The sequence below is a fragment of the Lepisma saccharinum genome, chromosome 1, assembly GCF_977018435.1.
Source record: "Lepisma saccharinum chromosome 1, izLepSacc3.1, whole genome shotgun sequence".
Classification (NCBI taxonomy): Eukaryota; Metazoa; Arthropoda; class Insecta; order Zygentoma; family Lepismatidae; genus Lepisma; species Lepisma saccharinum.
In genome coordinates this window covers 129,761,893-129,784,504 of record NC_139229.1, presented here as the reverse complement: position 1 = coordinate 129,784,504, position 22,612 = coordinate 129,761,893, and the positions used below count along the sequence as shown (strand labels likewise).

At 35.8% G+C, this 22,612-nt stretch overlaps 1 protein-coding gene across 2 annotated transcripts in view; it reads right to left on the bottom strand.

Moving 5' to 3' along the window:
* LOC146001288 (sodium- and chloride-dependent glycine transporter 1-like) overlaps positions 1-22,612 on the bottom strand; it is a 54,836-nt gene that overhangs the window by 24,687 nt on the left and 7,537 nt on the right. For both annotated transcript variants that reach the window (XM_083138594.1, XM_083138602.1), the window contains 8 exons: positions 21,265-21,399; positions 13,851-14,005; positions 9,056-9,159; positions 7,557-7,689; positions 5,088-5,222; positions 4,124-4,227; positions 2,160-2,284; positions 943-1,055 (listed from right to left, as the gene is read on the bottom strand). In XM_083138594.1, the coding sequence (XP_082994720.1) occupies positions 943-1,055; positions 2,160-2,284; positions 4,124-4,227; positions 5,088-5,222; positions 7,557-7,689; positions 9,056-9,159; positions 13,851-14,005; positions 21,265-21,399 (1,004 nt within the window). The remainder of the gene's footprint in view (positions 1-942; positions 1,056-2,159; positions 2,285-4,123; positions 4,228-5,087; positions 5,223-7,556; positions 7,690-9,055; positions 9,160-13,850; positions 14,006-21,264; positions 21,400-22,612) is intronic.

Sequence of the window (22,612 nt, the reverse complement as noted above, 5' to 3'; positions counted from 1 at the left end):
TATAAAGGTATGAGGTCCCTCTCATGAACCATGTTACTACTGAAGCACTTGTTACCACACACAAGACAATATAAAGAAAATCCCAATATAACAAATTTTAAGCTGTAATAAGTGAATGCAAGTACTTACTGTCAATGCTTGTGGTTCTGAAGCCATTAAGCTTCTCTCTCTCTCTCTCTCTCTCTCTCTCTCTCTCTCTCTCTCTCTCTCTCTCTCTCTCTCTCTCTCTCTCTCTCTCTCTCTCTCTCTCCTCTCTCTCTCTCTCTCTCTCTCTCCTCTCTCTCCCTCCCTCCCTATCCTCGATAGTATGACTAATATTATCCTTGATATTGTCTGTCCTGTTAACCAGAATGTTGGCAAGTTTCATTTAACTTGAATTAAATACACGTAAACGAGTTACTAACTCTATCTGTGAGACTTACTTTTAAGGCTCTATTAATTTTGGTGACTTGGGGACTTGTTCCTTCACTGCTGATGCCAGTTTGAAACTTGTTTATGTGTAGTTATTTATACTCGCATCTTTTTTCCCCAGAAAATGAATTATCTAGAATGTTGGTACTTTTCATTTAACCAGAATGGCTTCCTGGTGAAGGTATAGTGAGATAAATTAAATAAAAAATCAAAGTCATTTGTGACAAAAACTTGCTCAGCAAGTATCAATAATTTCTTTAACTGTCATTTTTAACTAGAATATTGACAATTCTTTCATCAATGACATATTTTCAATTACATTATCCATTGTAGCCATTATTTCCTTCTATCTCAAATGTATGTTTGTGTTAGAACTGGACTTCTCAACAAAATTTGATCAAATTAACTTTACACCCCCAGACCTTTCTTTATACACTCCCCCTTCCCCCCTCTCTCTTTCTTTCTTTCTTTCCTTCCAAATCTCTCACAGAGTGACTAATAAGTTGTATTCCTAAATGTATACGTACATACCTCTGTCCCAATGCCCAAGATGAAAAGCATTGAAAAGAACATGAATGACCAAACTTGTGGCATCGGTAACATACTTATAGCTTCTGGATAAGTTACAAAAGCAAGACTTGGTCCTAAAAAGAAACAGACAAATAGTTTTTAATGTAAATTGTGAGGAAACTTAATATTTTCTTACACATAATATACACACAAACAATAAATAGATTCCCAGTTTCATGTCATGGTTTTCTGGTTGGGTATATAATGATTCAGATCCTACTTTAAAATATACATAGGTTCAGTTCTGATTAGCCTATTTATTTTGAAATAAATATATACTACAAAATATACTTTATTTGAAATTCTCAAATAATTTTGGCACTATTTAATATACTTCATTGTAGAATAAATAATAATAAGACAAGTTATGAAGCACAGTTACTGTAAATGAAGAGTAAAAAAATAATAAATTAGGCATTCATCAGTATGTTGCTCATCTGTTTGGTTTTAAATTTACTTTCGGGTGAAGGTGTAGTGAGTTGTAGTTAAAAGAAAACTTCCAGAAATATATTCTGTAATTTTTTGCAAAGATGTTCATAACGAAAAATTGCTCAGCAAGCATCAATAATTTCTTTAACTTTTATAGTCTGTTTAGGTTTCTTAGCAGTAATTTATTCTAGTAAATATTTTGCATTGTATGTATAATCAAATAAAAACATCAAAATTTTTCTTAATGCTACATTTGTTGAAGAAGATCTTGAAAGCTCCATTAATATCACACACATGCACACACAAAAAAATAAGTGTTTTAAAAACAAAAATCCAATCCTAACATAGTTAAACATATAACAAAAATTATTATAGTGGCGTTACCCCCACACCCCCTGTAGGCCTTCATGACGTGGTGCTAAGCACGGGAGCACTTTACCTTTACCTTTATATTATATACGTATGTACATGAAGCCAATATCTCCATCCAAATTATTTTGAAAAAAAAAAAAATATTGATAATTTTAAAGTATTTATTAACAACAAATAAATAGTTATAACTATTAAATTATATACACCTGTGAAAATAAATCTTTTTAAGAAATACTCAGAAAGTTTAAACTATCCACTGGATTTTGTCAATTTACATTGTCTCTTTCAAGTTGTTATTACTATATAAGATGGATAGGCTTACAACGTATGTATTTTTGACACTGAATAGATGAATAAATATTATGATGCTTGCTTACCACCAGTAGCGACATTTTCAACTGGAATTCCCGTCTGATGAGACATGAACCCAAGGACTGAAAACACAACAAATCCAGCAAATATGCTTGTGGCACAATTTATAATGGGCACAAGAATGGAATCCCTACAATAATGAACATACTATTAACAAAGCATTTGCAGTTTCATTTCAAATATATTATTATGCATGACAGAAGTAAAATTACCTAAGAAAAATTGCCATTGCATATTTAACTTTTGGAAATACAGTGAATTTTAATTAACATAATTTCTGGGTTCTATTAATATTGAGAGAGAAGATCATCTTCTTTAGAATTGAATATAAACAGGGCCAGAATATTACTGGAGCAAGCAGAGAAAACTCACAGATACTGTTCTAGAGATGCACCAAATTTATCAAATTTAATCTTATTTGTACAAAAACAGAGAATCTATAAGAATATAGCTTATGATAGTCGCACCCGGGAGATTTGCCTTGAAGAAATTTAAGCTAAAAAATGCAGGCTCAACCAGGACTCGAACCCTGGTCTCTGGCATACCATGCCATTGCTCCCCCCAATTTTTTTAAGAACTATTTTCGTATCGTATTTTGGCTTTATATATTTATTTATTTATTTACATAAATGAACCCAACAGGTTGATGCCCAGTTAGAGAGTTCATGTTACATAATGGAACAGAGATACATGTTATCATACATGCTTCAGTGAGCGTTGTTTTAGAGTGATTACAGCATTTTTAAATTGCATATAAAACATACAGAATAAATCAATAATTTTGTTACGCTTTTCTAAGGCATTGTAGAGGACACTCATTCTCCAGATAGGAGATTTTTTGGCAATGTTTGTTCGCGCTCTATTCACAAAAAATGTTTTATGATTGGGTTGCATCTTGTTGTTAGGAACACACAATTTAAATTGTGAGATCCAAAGAGGAAAACAAAGTTTCCCATTATATATTTTCCAGAGCAGCAGCAAGTCACGGACTGTTCTCCGATCATAAAGCCTGTGCATTCGGAGCTCTTCTATAAGATTATTGTATGAATCAAATCTGGGATAAGTACCTTCAAGTTTGTACTTCATGTAACGTAACATTTTCATTGTACTTGCTCTATTTTTGTAGTCTGTATTATACTTTTAGTGTTCCATATAACAGACCCAAATTCAAGTTTTGAGCGTACTGAAGAGTAATATAATGCCTTAAGGGTTTGGGTGTCTCAAAAGCCTCTACCCATTCTAATAATAAACCCACGGCAAGAAGTAATGCCACTTGTTGAAAGGGAACTGTTTGAAATGAAGGTCATGTTGTGCATATGTTGAAATATCGATGGTCCAGTGTTCTGGGAACTTGTACCAGATGGTAATGGGAATCTTTACGCTGTACAACTACAGCAGATCCTTGATGATATGCTCCAGAAGTACCCAACATTGAGAGTCTTGTTGCAGGTCGATAACACCCCATGTCACCTGTCACGAATTGTTACCCAGAAACTGTAGGACTTAGAGGGAATTGAAGTGTTACCTCATCCTCCATACAGCTCTGATTGTATGCCATCTGATTACCATTTGTTTTGCTCTCTTGTGCATTTCCTGCAAGGACGACAGTTTGATACATTGGATGCTGTGGAAACAGGAGTGCGGGAGTTTTTGACATCGAAACCAGCCAAATGATAACATCGTGGGATCTTGGCTCTCACAGAACTTTAGCAGAAGACCATACAACAGAATGGTCTATACTTTTCCATGTGCAAAACAAACGAACTTTTGACTCACCCTGGTATGGTATTTCAGTAGAGTTAAATATTATCATTATCATGCATTTTTAAGACATAACTTACTACTTCATTGCATCTCCTTCTAAGAAAAATAACTTATCCCCCTTGCTAGTTATGTGCCTGTTCAATTGCGAAAACACTTCTATATCAATAAGCATTTGTATTGCAATTTTGTGCTGATAAATACTTGCCTTTTACAGTTGTTTTCAAATCTATTAAAACTGGCCATGTTAATTATGCCTCCCCATCCTGGACCTAAAGAATAGAATATTTGTGATGCTCCATCAACCCAAACCTTAAAGAGATAAAGACAATGATTGTCATAATACAAATTGTTATTTCTGCTGCATAATAGGAATTGAGCAATATGAAATTTTGTGAACACTGATAGTGTGCTAACATAATCTTTACTAAGAATAGGACAGATTAATTAGTACCCTATCAGTATTGGCTAATATTGGCATATTAGTAAGTAATAACCTGTGGTGCAACACCCTGCGCTGCCAGGGCCTACCTACTGACTGCCGGTCCCAGTCCCACCTGCCGAGGTGAGAGATCATCCAACCAGTTATGGGGTGACCTGTGGTCAGCACGAATAACCCCCAGTTGTTGTTGTTGTAGGTTTTCATGACTGGGTTACGCTACTCATTCATAGCTCCTCAATTTTCTCACGATGGTGGGTGGCCACCGGTCCCATACACAGGCTGAAATCTCAGGAGAAAAATTGTCACGTTTCCCCCAGGAGACTCGAACCTGCAACTCGTAGCAGGCGCCCAAAGCATGATGCCTCGGACCATATGGCCACGGTGCGGGACATCCCTAATATTTACTGATACTAATATTCTGCTGATCTGATATAAAATTTCATATATTCCATGAAGGATCTGAACAGTCCCTTAACATCCTTATTTAATGTATGAAACCAGCTGACTGGATCACTTTTCCAAGTTTTGGTATGGTTAGGGTAATACTGTTGCTACAATATAGGACCAGCTTCAATTTTGTCAACCAGTACAAACCAAACTTTTCCCAAATAAAAATTCTAGTTGACCAAATAATTCTGGTTACTTAGGAAGGTTTCCCTTTTATTCATATTTTTATGGTTAATAGGGATGATAAGCAAAATATGCAATATGGTAAAGAAATAAATCTTACCTGTAAATTTGTGAGTTTATCCCATCGAGGTGATATGTAATAAATTATACCATCTACTGCTCCTGGAAGGGTCACACCTCGAATCAAGAGTATGAACAAAATAACAAATGGGAATGTTGCAGTGAAGTACACAACCTTAAATAAAGAATGAAAATGGATCTTATTAATAAATTACTATATTATTGAAGAAGTTGTAGACAAAAAATTGGATTTTGCAAATATTTTACTTGCATAATGCACTTTAAAAATTACAATTGGCATTCTTTAAATACTAGAAAAAATTGTCATTCTTTTAGTGTACTTTTATTGGTATGGTACTGAAAATATTAGACCGATTGTATACTTCCTACATAATAATTCATTTATATTGTTTCCACACTTACTACTATGCATATTTTATTTATTCATTTATTAATAACTCTCAAGACAAGATAATTTCAAAGGAATAAACATATCTTCCACAACATGTACATCATTATTGAGCTCTGAACTACTTGTGTGTGAACAGCATTATATCAAATTAAAACCAAAACAAAGAGGATATAGTTTAGTTGATAAAATAATGTTTTCCCCCTCAACTCTTCTCATTGTTTCTAGAATATATCTATAGCTACATTCTTGGATCATTTCCTTGATGTACATAACTTTATTTCCATTGTATAGGGTGTCCCATAAAGTGCGCAACTTTTAAAAAAGTAGTAAAACAGTTACATATCAATGAAAATGCATATATTCTTATATATTTACATTCAATAACATCTCCGATTTAATAGTGGAAAACAATGTCTGGCATATGACCACCTTCACTGAGTCGGCATGTGTTGACACGCTCGATGAAATTGGCAATAACCCGCTCACAGATGTCTGGCGTGACGTCGGCAATGACGCGTATGATTTCCGCCTTCAGTTGTTGAATGATACACGGTTTGTTAGCGTACACTTGAGACTTGACATAACCCCACAAAAAAAAGTCACAGGGAGTAAGGTCGCAGGACCTGGCAGGCCACTCTTGGTCACCTCGCAGTGAGATCACTCGTCCCGGGAATTTCTCTGTGATAATGTCGAGTGTTTCACGCGAGGTGTGCCATGTTGCACCATCCTGTTGAAACCATAGGTTTTGAATGTCAATATCTTGAAGGAGAGGCCATAACCTGCTGGTTAGCATGTGACGATAACGTTCTCCATTGACTGTAACCGCAACACCTTCGTCGTCCTCAAAGAAAAACGGGCCTATTACTCCACCGGCCCAAAAACCACACCATACGGTCGTCCTTTGTGGGTGCATTTGATGTTCATGGGTCACTCGTGGATTTTCAGTCCTCCAAATCCTGCAGTTTTGTTTATTAACAAATCCACTGAGGTGGAAGTGGGCCTCGTCGCTGAAAATGATGTTTTTTGCGAAATTTTCATCCGCTGCCAGTCTCTCTTCAATCCATTCGCAAAAACGTCTTCTTTTTTGATGATCCACCGGCTTGAGTTCCAGCACCAGTTGGATTTTGTATGCATGCATGTGAAGGTCTTTACTCAAAATTCTTTGCAATGAACTGCGTGGAATGTTCAACTGCTGTGACCGTCAGCGAATTGATTTCCTTGGACTTACTGTTACACTTTGTTGCACAACTGCGATTTGTTGAGCATTGCGTTGAATGCGATTTCGCCCAGGTGATTTCACAGTAGCAACAGAACCAGTTGTTTCGAACTTCTTTATCAGCCGCAGAACTGTAGACTTGTTGGGTGCTTCATTTCTTCCGAAAACCGCGCGAAGTCGTCTTACCGTCTCGACCCCACTTTCAAGATTTTGATAATAAGTTTTCACGATCAGAACGCGCTGTTCATTTATGAACCGCTCCATGGCAACACATACAACAATAAAGAAAACAACAACTGCTAATCAAATCGGAGTGATAGTAGATACTAGAAATGATAAGAACAGGACTGCCAACAAAACATTTAAAAAATGGCGCCAGATTCAAAAGTTGCGCACTTTATGGGACACCCTTTAATATGTAACCCATTGATTCTAAATTCATCACAATTATTGCAGTATTCCATTACAAATTTCATAGTTTATGTGTATCGGGTAACATGGATTAATGATTGAGAATAACTGGATTAAGAAGCTCTAATGGATTGGTTAAACAGGTGGTGAGGTTAAGGGGCTGTAGAATTTTTATGGGGTATGGATTTGTAGATAATTATTAAATTGTAATTCTTTTACATCTGAAGCAGATGAGTGAATGCTATTTAAATTTGTCTCCTTTTTGTTATGATAAAACGAACAAATAAAATGTGGCAAATATGTTACAGTAATTGTTTCTTTACAAATGAAACAAATGAAGTTAAATAAATTTTACATTCTGCTCATCCACAATGATTGGAGTTCGCATTTGGTTGGTTGCGGTCTAACTACTGTAACAATTGTTTTTACTATTTATCCAAACTGTGTATGCCATTGTTGATGCTACCTACCTTGCCAATTGATTTGACACCATTCATTATAGCGAGGAAGACAAGCACAAATGTAATAGTGTTACACAAAAACACTTTCCAAACAATTCCTCCTGGACTCCCTAGACCATCGGATATTTCCAGAATGTAACCACTGTAAAAAGAGAGAATTGCATGTTTGTGACATTACAATTTTGTGCAGAATTATAATGCTCTTTTTCCCCATTAAAAAAAGACAATGCCCCCCCCCCCACTTTCCCCCATTGAGGTTGGCGTGCAAGTGGGTAATATTTCAGTGATACTTGTCCATCCACACATTTATATAATACTAGTTGATTACCTGCCGTTGCCTGGGTATTCATTTATCACAATCTTTTATTAAAGTTGTCTGTGGAAGAAATATGGCGATCTTAAATCCACTCCGCAGTACTTAATAGACTACCCCTGTGACTTGTGGATTGTGATCGAGAAAGCAAGTCTCTCTCTCAAATGTCATCAAGAATGTCACCAATTAGCTTAGCAACTCAGAAAACTATGGATTCAACACTAATGTAGGTAATTTTTGACATTTTATTTTTCACCCCCTCTCCCCCCCCCCCCCATGCCGATAGGTGATTTGGAGTTGAACGGCATTCAGAGTGTCACTATTCATCTTAGCGACCCCGAAAACTATGGATTCCACACTAATATGGATTATTTTTACATGTCACCCCCTTCCCACCACAATATTTCTTTCCAGATTGTAAGTCATATGTGTACCAAGTTTGGTTGAAATTGCTCCAGGCGTTCGAGAGTTATGCCGGAACAAACATACTTACATATATACACACATACATCCATTTTTATATATATAGATTAAAAACTTGCATCATGATATTTCTATGAAGTGCAAGTTTAAATCTATAATACTTCATATTTAGAACTTCTTGTCATAGTGTAGTGGTTATTCATACTGTAGACACTGGCCAATTTAAATATTAAGAATTCAACTGCTGAAACATGTAAATGTACTTGAAGATTGTTATTTCACTTCCGAAACTTGATGTGAAAAATATCCAATATACATGTATAAACAAGAGAAATTGTTGTTTTATAGCATGTGTTTACAGGAACAATTTTTGTTTTCTGCCTAGTTCATTTCATTGTAATATTTCTTCAGGAATTTTCATTATTGGTTCTTTAACCACTGCAGATAGTGATATTTCATATTTGTCAATTGAGTTTGTGCCAGTTGTTGCAAGATGACAGCATCATATTTGAAAAACAATAAAATGGAAGATATAATCAGAATCCACTCCAGGGCCACAATTCTCCCTTAGTCTTCTCTTTTCTCCTTTTACCATTCTAACTGCCTGTTGCAGTAATTGTAAAATGTCTGAAGTAGCTAATTAATCAGTCATAGTTGTCATTGCTTCAAGAGTTCTAATAATGTACATGGTATTAAGTATGGTTGAGCATAGTATTTTACCCTCTATAGAATACTTTGAATATAATTATAGGTAGGAAAAACATGTACTAACTGGAAGAATTCATCTGCTGGTGTTCTGGATAGACCCGTACTCACATAAGGAGTTGTATTATTCACAAATGTATTGTTTCCAATGTCACCATCTTGGTTGGCTGTCTGAAAAAGAATAGAATTACTACTATCGGATTAAAAATTATAGATACTCGAGTTTGGACTCCAATTAAAAACTAACAAGTATACCTACAAAAAAACGACTTACATCAAAATTTAGCTTATTCAATTCTGCATTAATCTATGCTAATGAATTTTTTTTTCAAGTATGCCTTATATTTTTTAACGTCACGACAACAAAAAAAGGGCGATTTTTTGCAGTTTTGCAAACTATCGCTCTTTTTGAGATTCTATAAATCAAAAACGGGTTGTCCGATTGAGATAAAATTTTAGTATGGTGTAGGCAGAAAGGTTTTAAACATAAATCGTAATTTTAAGATTTCAAAAATGTGTTAAAAAACCGTTATCATCAATTTTGCGAAACAACTTTTTCTTAGATCATGTAGTCCTACAAATACAAAATTTGTCTTGTTTTGAAGCTCTTTGCGTCTGTTTCTAAAATCAATTATCATTGTTAATTCACACTGAGAAACCAATTTTATACAGATTTTTATTCAGCAGACTAAAGATGTACGCAGAATGTGGCAACACAGCAAGCACCGACTCACAGTGCCATCCCCGCAGATTCCACGTTCAACGGATATTGCTGTGTGATATCTTTTTCATAAATTTGTGACCACATGTCCAGTTATGGGAACGAAATATTGCTCAGAAATGTCCATTCATAGAGTCCCTTTTCGGATCTTCCAATAGAACTTCAGTGGCTCATTCAATTACCCATAACACTAATGAATAGGGCCTGCGACTTTGTTATAATATATTTTTTATTTGACATCGGATCGACTACTGGGGTGAGATCTTTATGTATCTGATGAAAATCAGCCGAAGTAGACAAACTTGATAAATCATATTTTGGCATATTTTATCAATTTTGGGTTTTTACAGCATATTTCTTCATTTTTCTCATAACAAGACATATTTCTGTATAATTTCGTAATTGTCTTGCATACAATCGGTTATTTTATAATTTATTCTTCGTACTTTTAGCACAATGGATAGTTTATATTACAGATGGCAGGATAAGGAAATTACGGACAAAGAAATTAAAAGCAGATGCTGTTTTCTTTTTAACCAACTAGTACAGAACAATAATCCCCCCTTTCTTTTATCCCCCCGACAGTTGATAGCAGTGCAAACATTATTTAGGAAAAATGTTCTCCATCATTGTTCTGCTTGTATAAGAATCACCATGAACAAGTAAACAAGTTTCATTCTTAACCTTTCTTTTGCTTCTCACAACAGACAAGGAAAAAAAAACATTTGCTACATTAGAGCCCCTACTCTATCGGCCATCGAGTACGACAAGATCACTTGTCGTTTGAGCCACGCACGTATCAGTGTATACCGAGCTTCCACTTATGCTTTAGTTTTCACAAAGGTGTAAATCTGACATAGTAAATGAAACTTAGAATAATTACAGTGAATCTCACTATATTTTCAGTATTTTCCCCACTACATTCTTCGCTTAAAAGGATTTTGACTTAATTTAATACTGCACCCCCACCCTAGTCAATCTTCCCTGGAAGATTCTGACTTCCCACATAACGAGAAATTTGAAAGTACTGTTGTGTATATTTTTGGCTTTACTTGGAATATTTCTGAATTTCCTGACATGTTTTAAATTTTTTATGACATATTTTAAAATTTTTCGTGACATAATTACATACATATTTTACATTTTATAGGACATAAAGTCCCGGGCCCTACTAATGAATATCACTTTGTGATAAATTTGTCATGGCGTTTGCCTGGGTTCAATTTGATTCTCTTTGCACTCTGTGCAATATAAGGCTCCACCAAAATATAATTTACTTGTCTGTGACAGGTAACCTTTCATTAAGTTTGTGAGAATTCATACACAGAATTTTGTATGAGCTCACAGAGAATATCACTTCCCAATTCACAAAAACTGGGCCACACAAACTTCACTAGTCATTGAGTTCCAGCCTTGACATGAGTGCTCACTGGTGAGAATTCCTTCATCATTGTCATCATCATTAATTTTCATTGTTGCATTAGCCAAAAGTTACTGAAAATATGCAAAAATAAGAACGATAATATACAAAATTTAATAATGATCCATTTGTATTTTTAAAAAGCACTGTTCTTGTCATGGGCGTCCGGAAGGGGGGCAAGGGGGGCCGTGGTCCCCCCTGGGAAATGAAAGTGAACCAAAAATTATGTATTTCACACATATAATTTAATTTTAGCCACAATAATATGTGTTAATTACAGTGACGTGCGGTGACGTCGACACTTGGGGTTGCAATGAGTGGCATGCCCAATGGGTCATAATCCACCCCTCCCCCCCTTTTAGGGCCCAGTATTCCTAAAAGAAGAACGTCAAATACAGGAAAAATTGCAAAGTTAGGAATGACTACAAAAAATTGTACACATAACTTTTCCACCCACTTTCGAAAATCAAAAACGATTTGATTTGACTACTGAGCCAGAGATGCCGGGTTTGAATCTCGGCTTAACAATGGGTGATCTTTGTGTGTCCCTTGCTCTTCATCAATTTTATCATATCGTCTTCGCAATTATACAAATATGGCGGAAAGCGAAGTAAAATAAACCAAATCAAACAATCAATCAATGAATGATTTTATTTGATTCGCTTTTTTATACATTTTGTTAATCGCGAAGATGATATGACAAAATTAATGAAGGGGCAAACACAAAGAACACCCATGTCCAGGTAGGGGTTCGAACCAGGAACTCCTGGTGTTGTAGCGCGCTGTGGTAACCACTCCCCCACTGTTGGTTGATTTGATGGTTGATTTGACGTTTAAAGTCCACTTTATACACAGAAAGGCTAATCGGGACTAGACCTATAGTTTAATATGGGATCCGAACCACTATATGCCTCCATCGGGTACAGATCCGGGGCCACTTCCACTCCACCATGGAGGTCGGCCGACAACAAACATGTGAGGAAGGCGCTAACCATTCGGATACGTGGGTATCGGTAAAGCAAACTGCATTTCTCCTGAGTAGTAATTTTCAGTTGAATTTTTGAAATACCATCTATATATATGATTAACGTTTTTTCAAAAATTTTGCATTGCTTGATTTCCATAATTTTCCCATCTCACGATCTTGTTACTGAAGGATCCGGGCTCGAGTCCTGGCCTTTGTATGAGTGTTTATTTGCAACCACTCTTCACCCGTTTAATTTAATCAACGTTCATCGTCATGGCAGAAATTAGGTAAAGCGATGGAAGAGAGAAGAAAATACAAATAATTTCCTCCCAGTGCATCTGCAGGGCACTGTGAAATCAGGAGTCTAGAATTCTCTGTTTATGATTGTCCCTCACGACTTTCCAAGCTCTTAGCTACTTATTCCGATTAAATCTATACAGCTAGAAAAAGCGATGGGTAACAAAACACAACTTTAAACAAACCATTTTTCTACTTTCTTCAATGATATTCATTTGGCTTTTTCAGTTCTGGGATATATTTTTCATTTCTAATTTTCTCATTATTCACTGCAGGCAGAGTACAACACATAAGAACAAGAATGCACGCTCGTGACAAATCCCGGCCTGAATTGTTCATTGTGAGGTCCCTTCATCAGTTTTATCATTTCATCACTCATCCTCATTTTCGCGATAACAAAATGTGGCAGAAAAGGGAAGTAAAATAAACCAAACCAACAACAACAACAATTAGAATGTGCGTTCTCTTGCCCAAATAAGTACATCCGTATTTATGATTGTTTAGCTTATCAATGTTTTTATTGGAGGCCAAGAGATTAGTATATTTAAATAAAACACTACTAAAACGAGAGCAAGAGCATGAGCTAATATTTGTTATTTAATCATTATATATTCCATATTTTTTAAAAAAGCATAAAATTTTGTCTGCACATAAGACGTTCCAATTGCATAAATGATAAAAGTACATCCCATATTATACATACATATTGTACAACGTGTAAAAAGTAGTGTAAATACAGAGGACAGAAGTACTGCAGAAAAATTTTCCCTTGAGTTCCTTAGAGCATTTACAAAGGAATCGAAGGGAATCCCCTATCTGTCCTATAGGAGATAGACTGAGGGACCTGAAAGCACAGGCTTTCAACCATTGGAGCGGGGGCCAGGGGGCAAGGGAGGTAGAGGCAGAAATCTTCCCTTTCCCTTCAAAAACCTGTTTCTACCTGGAACTGTGAGGCGGAGAAAAAGCAAGCTAGGCCGCTGAACGCACCGAGGGACGAGAAGCGCGTGAAAAAAAAGTGTTGCATATGAACTGTGGCTTCAACAAAACAATAAATATTGTGATTTGAAAATAATTAGAGATTTGAGATTGATTGATCTATCTCTGCTAGACTAGCTACTCCTCAGTGCACGTCACTGGTTAATTATTGCATGAACACCATAAATTCAAATTTAAGCAATGTTTTTCTTAGGGAACAATACTATTTTGGGGGAAAATGTGCCTTGTTTGCCCCCCTGGAAAAAAATACCTCCCTGGCCCCTCCCTGGAAAAAATCCTGCAGACGTCTATGGTTCTTGTAACAAACTAATAAAAATACAACTCTTTGACTATGCACATGCTGCTGTCAGCTGTGACTGCATCTACTTCCATCAACATAAAACTAACTTTTTATATGAAAAAAATTTCAGTCAAGAAGTAGTATATTTAGAAAATATCTATGTTGTTAACTTTGTTCTTACCTTAATGCAATTTTCAGTGTTCCACCAGTTGTCACAATTCTCCCAAGGCACTGTTGACGAAAATGACATTGCAAGAAAGTAGAGGGGATACGATATTACAACATTGTAATATGGGGTCCATACTAAATTTACAACACATATGGCATACCCAACACCTATAAGAAAAACAAATCATAATTACTAGTATTAAGAAAAAGTTAGTATTCTTGTATAAGAATAGTATTGACAAATTTACTACTTTTTATGGATGAAGTTTTGAAGTGGAGAAAGGACTAGAGGAATTCTAGTCATAGAAGTTTTCTGTTAAATTTACAGTTGCTGAAGAAATCGAGAAAAAATTAACATACTATTCAGATTCAAGCTCTTTCTACATGTTTTTTTAAATTCATATTTTAGGCTGGAAAACCTGGAAAACAGGGAAATGTCAGGTAATTTGGCTGGTCGGAAAATTCAGGGAAATATCAGAGAAGTTTGCAGATCGTCTGGAATTTACATGCATTTTGGAGTCTGCAAGAGGTCTGGAATTTACATGCATTTTGGAGTCTGCAAGAGAAAGAGTTGCAAAATGAACGAGCATTTTACTTCCACTTCTGGATTCGGTTCTTGTGATTCCACTCCCAAAAAAGATTCAGTTTAGAAACTTGTTTCATTCATTCTTATGATTCTCAGTCTGGTGCAAAATAATCGTACCTTCGAATTTCTGTAATAAATTTTCACTTTTATAATACTAGATATTAGAAAGTACATAAAAGTATAACTTGCAGTCCAGATATCTGATTGATAACTAAAGTACATTGACAATATGATCATAATTATCAGAAAAGTTGATGAAGATGAGGTTATTATTTTCTTTCTATTATTTATAGATCTTAGTCTTGTTGTCATTTTCTATAGAATTCCTATATGTAACAAAATATTCTCCAGATGCTGTATACGTACAAATGTAAGCAAAAAGAAGCAGCATTTTCTATGACACTATAAATCCGCCAGAAAATGAAAAATTGTGTATGGTTTATGAACTTCCTCTGTTGTTTTTATATTGTGGAGATCTGTTATGGCGAAATAATGGACCTCTATTACCTTAGCCTGAAGGCTAGATGCACGTTATTGTAGCACCCAAGACATTTGATGCCGATTGTAATTTTACATTTTAATCTTCTAATTTTCACGTGTTCTTGTGTGTGTAGAATGAAATTTGCTAAAAAGAAGTTGTGAAAGTGAATATTCATAATAATTAACGGATTATTAGAGGCACATATTTTTGGTAAATAAAAAAGCAAAATTTCGGCACAAAAACAGAGTCGATTTCGGGTTCAAAAGCGGTAAATAAAATAAAATTTTGGTGCTATAGCGGTGAATAATCACATCAAAAGTGCTATATAAGATGATATTTTGGTTTTAAAATTGTGAATATAATCCTAAATTTGATTTAAAAACTGCATTTATTACACAAAATAAACTTATCCCTTCTAATAGCACATTTATGTAGTTACCAGAATATTAAGTTTATTCCTGTGTAAAGGGCTCCATTTTTACTTCTCAAATATTTACAGCAGAATTAATCAATTTTCCGTGAATTGCATAACTCACAGGATACTTCAGACTTCGCGTCGGTATATAAACAATAAATTTCGTGTTAAAGAGTATATTTCACATTTTGCAGTTCATTTCGCAATATTTCGTGACAAAACATGGTAGAAAAATGCACCTCACACCTTTCAGAAACACGAATAATGAACATTACAGCATTTTATTTCATATTTCGTGTTTTCGTCAAAAACTAATTTTGCATGCCTCTACGGATTATATATTTAATTAAAAAACACAACGTTCCAAAACAAAAATCATGATGGTAAACATATCTGGAAAAAATTCATTTTGGACTGGAAAACCTGGAAATGTCCGGGAGTTTCATAATCAAAAACTCGTAGCAACCCTGACAGTGGCGGAGCGTGACCTTTCCAACAGTGTAAGCCTAGCATGATGAAGGCTTGTGTTAATTTTTGGGCTGGGTCAGTGATTTATCCACAATCATCAATCCCTCCCCCATTTTTTCAGAACACTTCCCTGAAATGTTTCACAAAACCCTAATTTTGGCACTAAATTTAACCTTACACCCTTTAAAAACGAAGTTACACTAAATCAGATTAAATATTCTGGATAAATCCCTGAGCCTGGTGTTTTCTTTGCTAGGCTGTATATCTCCTACATTTCAACTGATAATTACATCGGTTTTATTCCTATCACAATGAGTAACGTAACCATAAAAAAAATGCAATGTTAGATAAAATGAAGAATAATGATAATAAAGAAACGAAAACAGAAAGAAACAGAAAAGTGCTGAATACTTTTTACAACCGCTGCGTAACCAAGTATCAGATCGTACCATGAATCACAAAATCGGGGCACTTTATTTTTCGTTTCTGTTACCGTGCCTGCTAGAGAAGTGGTGGGTGGGCCTACCTACATCCACAAGTTTCTTCTTGGCAGCAAAATCCTTGCTGGACAACGGCGTCTTCAACAAGTTCTCCACCCCACCGCACAATCATACTCGTTTTCTTTCATAATGCAGTTGTTGTTGTTCACTATAACACTACAGCAGAGGAATGACAGCCCCCTTTTCAATGGATGGAAGTTGCAAAGAAATACCGCGAGACTTTAACCATTCACACAACACACGAAAGGGGAAACAAAAACAAATCATGTCCAAAAGCGGTCACTGCTCAATGCACTGATGTTTCGGACTCGGAGGGAAATATCCCTTTTGGACATAAATAAATGCCCTCTCTTGCCTTAAAATTCCCTTATATTTCGTAAAAAAAAAAAGACAAAATAAAATATGAAAGAAATGCTCGCTAATTCTGAGGATTTATCCAGAAATTTCTGTGAAAGGAGATGTAAGTGCTATCTAAGGGTAGTGTAAAAGAAAATCCTGCACCTGAAAGACCATAAACAGCCATTTCGTACGTTGTTTGAAGAGTGTTTAAACCACGGACTATGTAATTAATAATATTTTGTTCACATTTGATATGAGAATTGTAAAACTGGTTCAATATTCAGTTTTAATTAAACATTTTAATTTTTGAAAAAGGTATTGCACTTGTTAGCTCAATTACTACCAGCTGAGTTCAAATATAAACGAAAAACAGAAATCTTAATATTTCCAATGTTTGTGCTCTCCTACAAGCGAAAAACAGAAACAAGCATTTGTATATCTAATTTTCCCGTTTCTCGCTCATTTTTAGATGTTTCTCCTTTTTCCCCTTCCTGTTAGTTTTTTTGCTTCAGAATTCCCTGTTCCTGGAAAAAAACCTCCTTGAAACACCACTGGCTCAAATTTCCTTTGCAGCCAACCATTCATTCATACCCGACAATGCTGGAGAACCCTCCTCTTGCAGGACCTGGGTCTCGCTCGCGCGTGTTCACGGTTAGCCAGTGAAGCCAACCCAAGCATAATGGTGCTAAATCTCGCACAAGTTTCAAAAGTCGTTTGGAAGTTGGGGATATAAATTAAACAAGAGGGCCGCTGTTCGTGGTAGTTGAATTTTCTCAAACTTTTCACGTAATACGTCGAACTCATCCCGTTGGTTGAACCATTCGAATTTATATTTATTTCTTGTTACAAATAAATATTAATAATATGTAGATCGCAGAACAATTTAGTAGTATGTAGCATAATTATGGAGTTTAAACGAGACCATGGATGTCCAGAAGGGGCAAGGGGAGGAAGCTCTTCCTGGAAAATGAATGTCAACCATAAAATAATATATTTCACACATATCATTTCATTTCAGTCACATCAAATTATGTTAATTATTGTAAGGGCGTTGCAGAAAAATGTTATCTTCAAATTTAATTTGTATCTTTTGAGGAGGCAACTTTATTATGGGGGAAATATACCTAGTTTACCCCCACCCCTGAAAAAATTACTATGCTTAATCCTCCCTGGTGGAAAGAAATACTGCGGACATCCATGAACAGCACTTTTTGTAAACATAAGGTTTGCAACGCTGTTGTAAGCCTCTGGCCGGAAGGTTTACACACGTGGGTTTGGCCCGCTCTTCTCCACCCAGAGAACGGGCCTTGCACCCAGATAGGGTAGGCACTGCTCGTTCGCAGTCAGAAATTTGTAAGGCAAAATTCAGAAGGCTTACAGCTTTCCACAAGCAGAAGGCAGGAGATCCCATGTGCCGCCTGGCGCTGAAGTGTTGCAATCTAACAAATAGGATCTCGAAGACTGGTATCGGGTCGAGTTGAACTTTGAAGTTTTTACTAATTTTGCCATATAATTACATACATTTTACTAGAACTAATGAAGTGTAAGCCCGGCTTACATGGACGCTCCATGCCTGAACCCTGATATTTCCTGTGTTTTAGTTAGTGGCAATTAATTAAGAGTTCACAAATGAAGAGCCAATTTGCATGATAATTATTTCATCACAAACAGCAAAACATCGTGGCTGTGTAGTGTAAGGCAGGCTTTGGGCTTGGACTACAGGATGCACGCTAGTTTGAGTCTGAGTCTTCTTGGGGGGTGGGGGCTCCTGATGGCAAAGTGGTAGTGTTGTTGCCTTGTAATGAAAGTGTCCCGGGTTCGATACCCGGTGGAGGCACATAGTGGTTCAGATCCCACTTTAAGCTGTAGGTCCAGTCCCGATTAGCCGTACTGTGCATAAAGTGGACTTAAAACACCAACTCTTCTTGGGAGGAAGTGTAACAACTTTTTATCCTGAGATTTCGGTCAGTGTATGGGACCTGTAGCCACCCATCATTATGAGGAAATTGGGGAACTATGAATAAGTAGCATAACTCGGTTACAGAAACCTACAATTATTACTGAGGATTCATCGAGCTGACCACACGACATCACCCTGTAACTGGTTGGATGATTGCCCACTTCTGCTGCGGCATGTGGGAGTGAGGCTGACAGTCGATAGGTAGGCCCTGTCCCTCATGGGTTGTTGCACCATGGGTTATTAATAGAGCCCGGAAGTTCAGGCATTTATTTTCGTTAAAATAGGCAGGCAAAAAGGCATTTATAATGTGGAAAATAGGCACTAAAAATGAAAAAAAGGCAAAATAAACCGAAAAAAGGCACATTTGGAAGTCGCATACTTTTATCTATAATTTCTGGCAAAATGTTAAAATCTAAATTGGGAAGAGCATTTCAATTTTCTCCGTCTTGATTGCACATAACTACAAGGTGCTTTTTAAGTTCTCAACATTCATTGATAGTCGTCTGTCAGAGAGAGTGTTTTTCATAACAGAAAATGTTCTTTCTACTTCGATAGAAGTTATTGGAGCATACATAAAACAAGCTAATGTAGCTGGACTCATTTCGGTAACAGCATTTTTACCTTTAAGAATATTACAAATTGTTTTCAATTGTTTGAAGTCCTCATTTGCACTCACTACCCGTTTGCACTTTTCCGCAAAAGCTCACCCCTTTTCTCCTGGCACTTCCATCATCTGCTGCATAGATTCCTCGAAGATTTTCATGGATGCTATAATTGTACTGGCAATGCACCATAATGTGCAAAAATAAACTTGAATAGCACAGGAATTTTTTCACTTCATGAATTGAAGCCGCTTCATTTTCTGGAAGAGCATCGATAACCTCACTGATTTTTTGAAGGTTGTTAGCATAATATATAGCTGCTGATATCCAGGTTCCCCATCTCGTCAAGACTGGTTGCTGAGATAAACTAAGCTCAATCGCAACTTCCTGGAATTTTCGGGTTCGAGAGGGAGATTTCAGAAATATCTTTGTGTTCGAAATCAACCTGTCCACTTCAGCAGTCAATCATGCACAAGAAATGTTAACCGAAAGGCAATATCCTAACTCAGCATGAAATACTTTTTTCTCACACTTTTCTCCTTCAGCAATGTTGAAATATGCGTGAGTTCAATATTACTTAAATAAGGCGAAAATTATTCACATAATAAACGGAAGAAAAATAAATGCCAACAACGTTCTTTGGGAGAAAAATAATGTATATACACATTTTTTTTTAAAAAAATTGTCAAATTTCATTGAAAAAGGCAAAAAAAAAAAGGCATTATAATTAAAAATAGGCAGTGGGGTCCCAAATAGGCAAAATAGGCAAAATGAAAAGGCTTCCAAAACATTCGAAACAACATAAGAAATGTATATCCGGAAAGATTTTATCAATATATGCAGTAGATAAAAAGAGGCATTTTGCCAAACTTCCGGACTCTAGTTATTATTAATTGTACTTTTGTACATTGACTTTACTAAGAGAAACTTTGATAAGTTTTGCTCTTATGAACTATTGTGATGAATTCATTATATAAACTTCCCTCATCTGATTTATGGTTGTAACAAGAAAAATAACATATATTTTAGTACACTAGTAGACTAGTGTTTTGGCTTCTAGTAGAAAAATGACATTGATGTTTGAAGTATGAAAATGAAGGAAGAGGCAGGGAGGCATTTTGTATTAACATACATCTTGACGTTATTACTTGCAGCCTGCATAATAATGAGAGTAAAGAGTAATAAGAGTAAACAGACTTTCTCATCATTTCTAAAATTCTTAAATAAAGTTAAAAATGAGAAAACAACAAAAAAACATTAAAAACTCTTGTGTGAACTTTTTTACATTTAAGCTAATTAACTTACATCCTTGTTATCCCAATCTTAATTTCAGAATTTACTACTGTGTTCATGTGACTTGTGCACACATATGCCAAACCACATGTCATTTTAACACTTAACATTATTGTCTCAACTGGCATTATTTTCCCCAGGAAATCTTACTGTTATGCTGTTATGTCTGTAACCTTGATGATGAGTTGATGACTTACTATGTAGGAAACGTTTTTTCCTCAAGAACTGCACCAGTAAAGAATGTGCTATTCTGTTTGTAACAGCCATAAGTTAGAAGATGGAATCTCTATAATGCGAGTGATTTGAAAATGCAAGAGGAGTTATCGATACATAAGCTATTGCAATTTACGACATGTACACTTCACTCTTATGACCATCATTATAAGAAAGATTTACTACTTCAATATTATAATATTTGAATAAATTCAATATTCAGAAGAACGTGTAGAATTTATTCAGATTTTATAGTATTCAAGATGTAAATTGAAAGACTGTGGTATTTCACATCACATGTCATCAACATATTAATAACTAAGATAAAACCACAACACATACATGTTTTGTTCTCGAAAACTTTGGATTGATCTGGATCCTTCTGGGAGGATTAAATCATTGTTAGAATAGTCGAAATATATACCTTTTATCCCTTCTACAACTCATTTTTGTCTCTCATCCCTGAAAAAGGATCGAAGTCAGTGCAAAAATTTTGGGGAGAAAACAAGGTATGTATTGTGATTTTATCCGAGTCTTTAACAAGTAGTAAATGTTATAATTTAAACTTACCTTTAAGTAAAGGAGTTAATTTTGAGAACATGGTGATGCAAGAAAGACTACTGAATTGTCCCAAGATCAGTTCCATTAGAAACAGTGGAATTCCACATAGAAATAGCATCATTAAGTAAGGAACAAGAAATGCTCCTGGAAACAATAAAAAAAATTACAGATGAAATGTAATTCATTGTCAGTATGTAGTAAGTTGCTGTGAAATTAGAAAACTTTTTCATGGAGCATATTCACCTCTCAGCTATGTACATATCTTCAAATCATGATGGATAATCAGATATGTAAACTTTAAAACAAATTTCTGTTTTTATTAAAACGAACTTTGGATATAGTACTTCTGTTGCTGTTTGTGACAATGATTCTTTATTAGCATGCAATGTTAATTGAGCATTATCTAAAACTTTTACTTTTTCTAACGCTACATTGTGAGGGAACACTTCTCTGGTCTTTGACTGAATAAATCTCTCTTTGCTATTAGTTGCCATCAAGCCTACAATAGACTTGTGATTTACTACAAAAACATCACACCATAACTCAGGAATTCACTACTTTTTTGCTATTTTTTTTTTAAATATAAATTTTTAACCAACTCTGTTTCTCTTTTCTGATATCCTTGGGGATATGGTGCACTTACTGTAGCTTTTGTGTCAGTCTATGTATTTCCCTGTTTGTCTGCTTGACTGTGGATGGTTCTCTTAGTTATGGTTGGCGGATACCCTTTGAGTTTCATTGTATCTACCGTATGCTGTGTTCCTGTCCTTGTCTGAGTGTTGCTGGATTCCTGGCCTTTGGGATTATGCAGTGGCATCACATTCTTTGAGCTCTTGGAATGGTTTGATTTGTATTGTATCTCCCAGTGTGGTGTAGCCTTTCTGTTCACAGATGTTGACATTTGATTGATTGATTAATTGAGATATTTTTTTGGGGTGCATCAATGCTAGCCAGGGTTATTTGCACCCATCACATTATATGCGGTCCAGCCCCTTACTGTAGCTAAAATCCCTTACCAAGGCTAAAAGCTCAGGCTCTAGAGAGAACTCAGTACACTCACCTCACTTAGCATTCTGGCAGTTTGTTTCTTTATATAGCATATTTGCAGAAGATAAAATTCAACCTACAATTGTATCAATATGCACTGTATAAAACACGCCGTATTTCTAACTTCGTTGACTGTACAAGGACAACACATAGCTGTAGGTCCAGACACCAGACCTTCATTGGCCTGCAAAATTGGAATTACCAGGGTGGAAGTGAGATTAACATTTGGGTGCGTTCTCAAAAGGCTACTCCTTACACCCCCCCTTGTTGACATTTCGTTCCTGAATCTATACTAGGACATGTCAGGCAT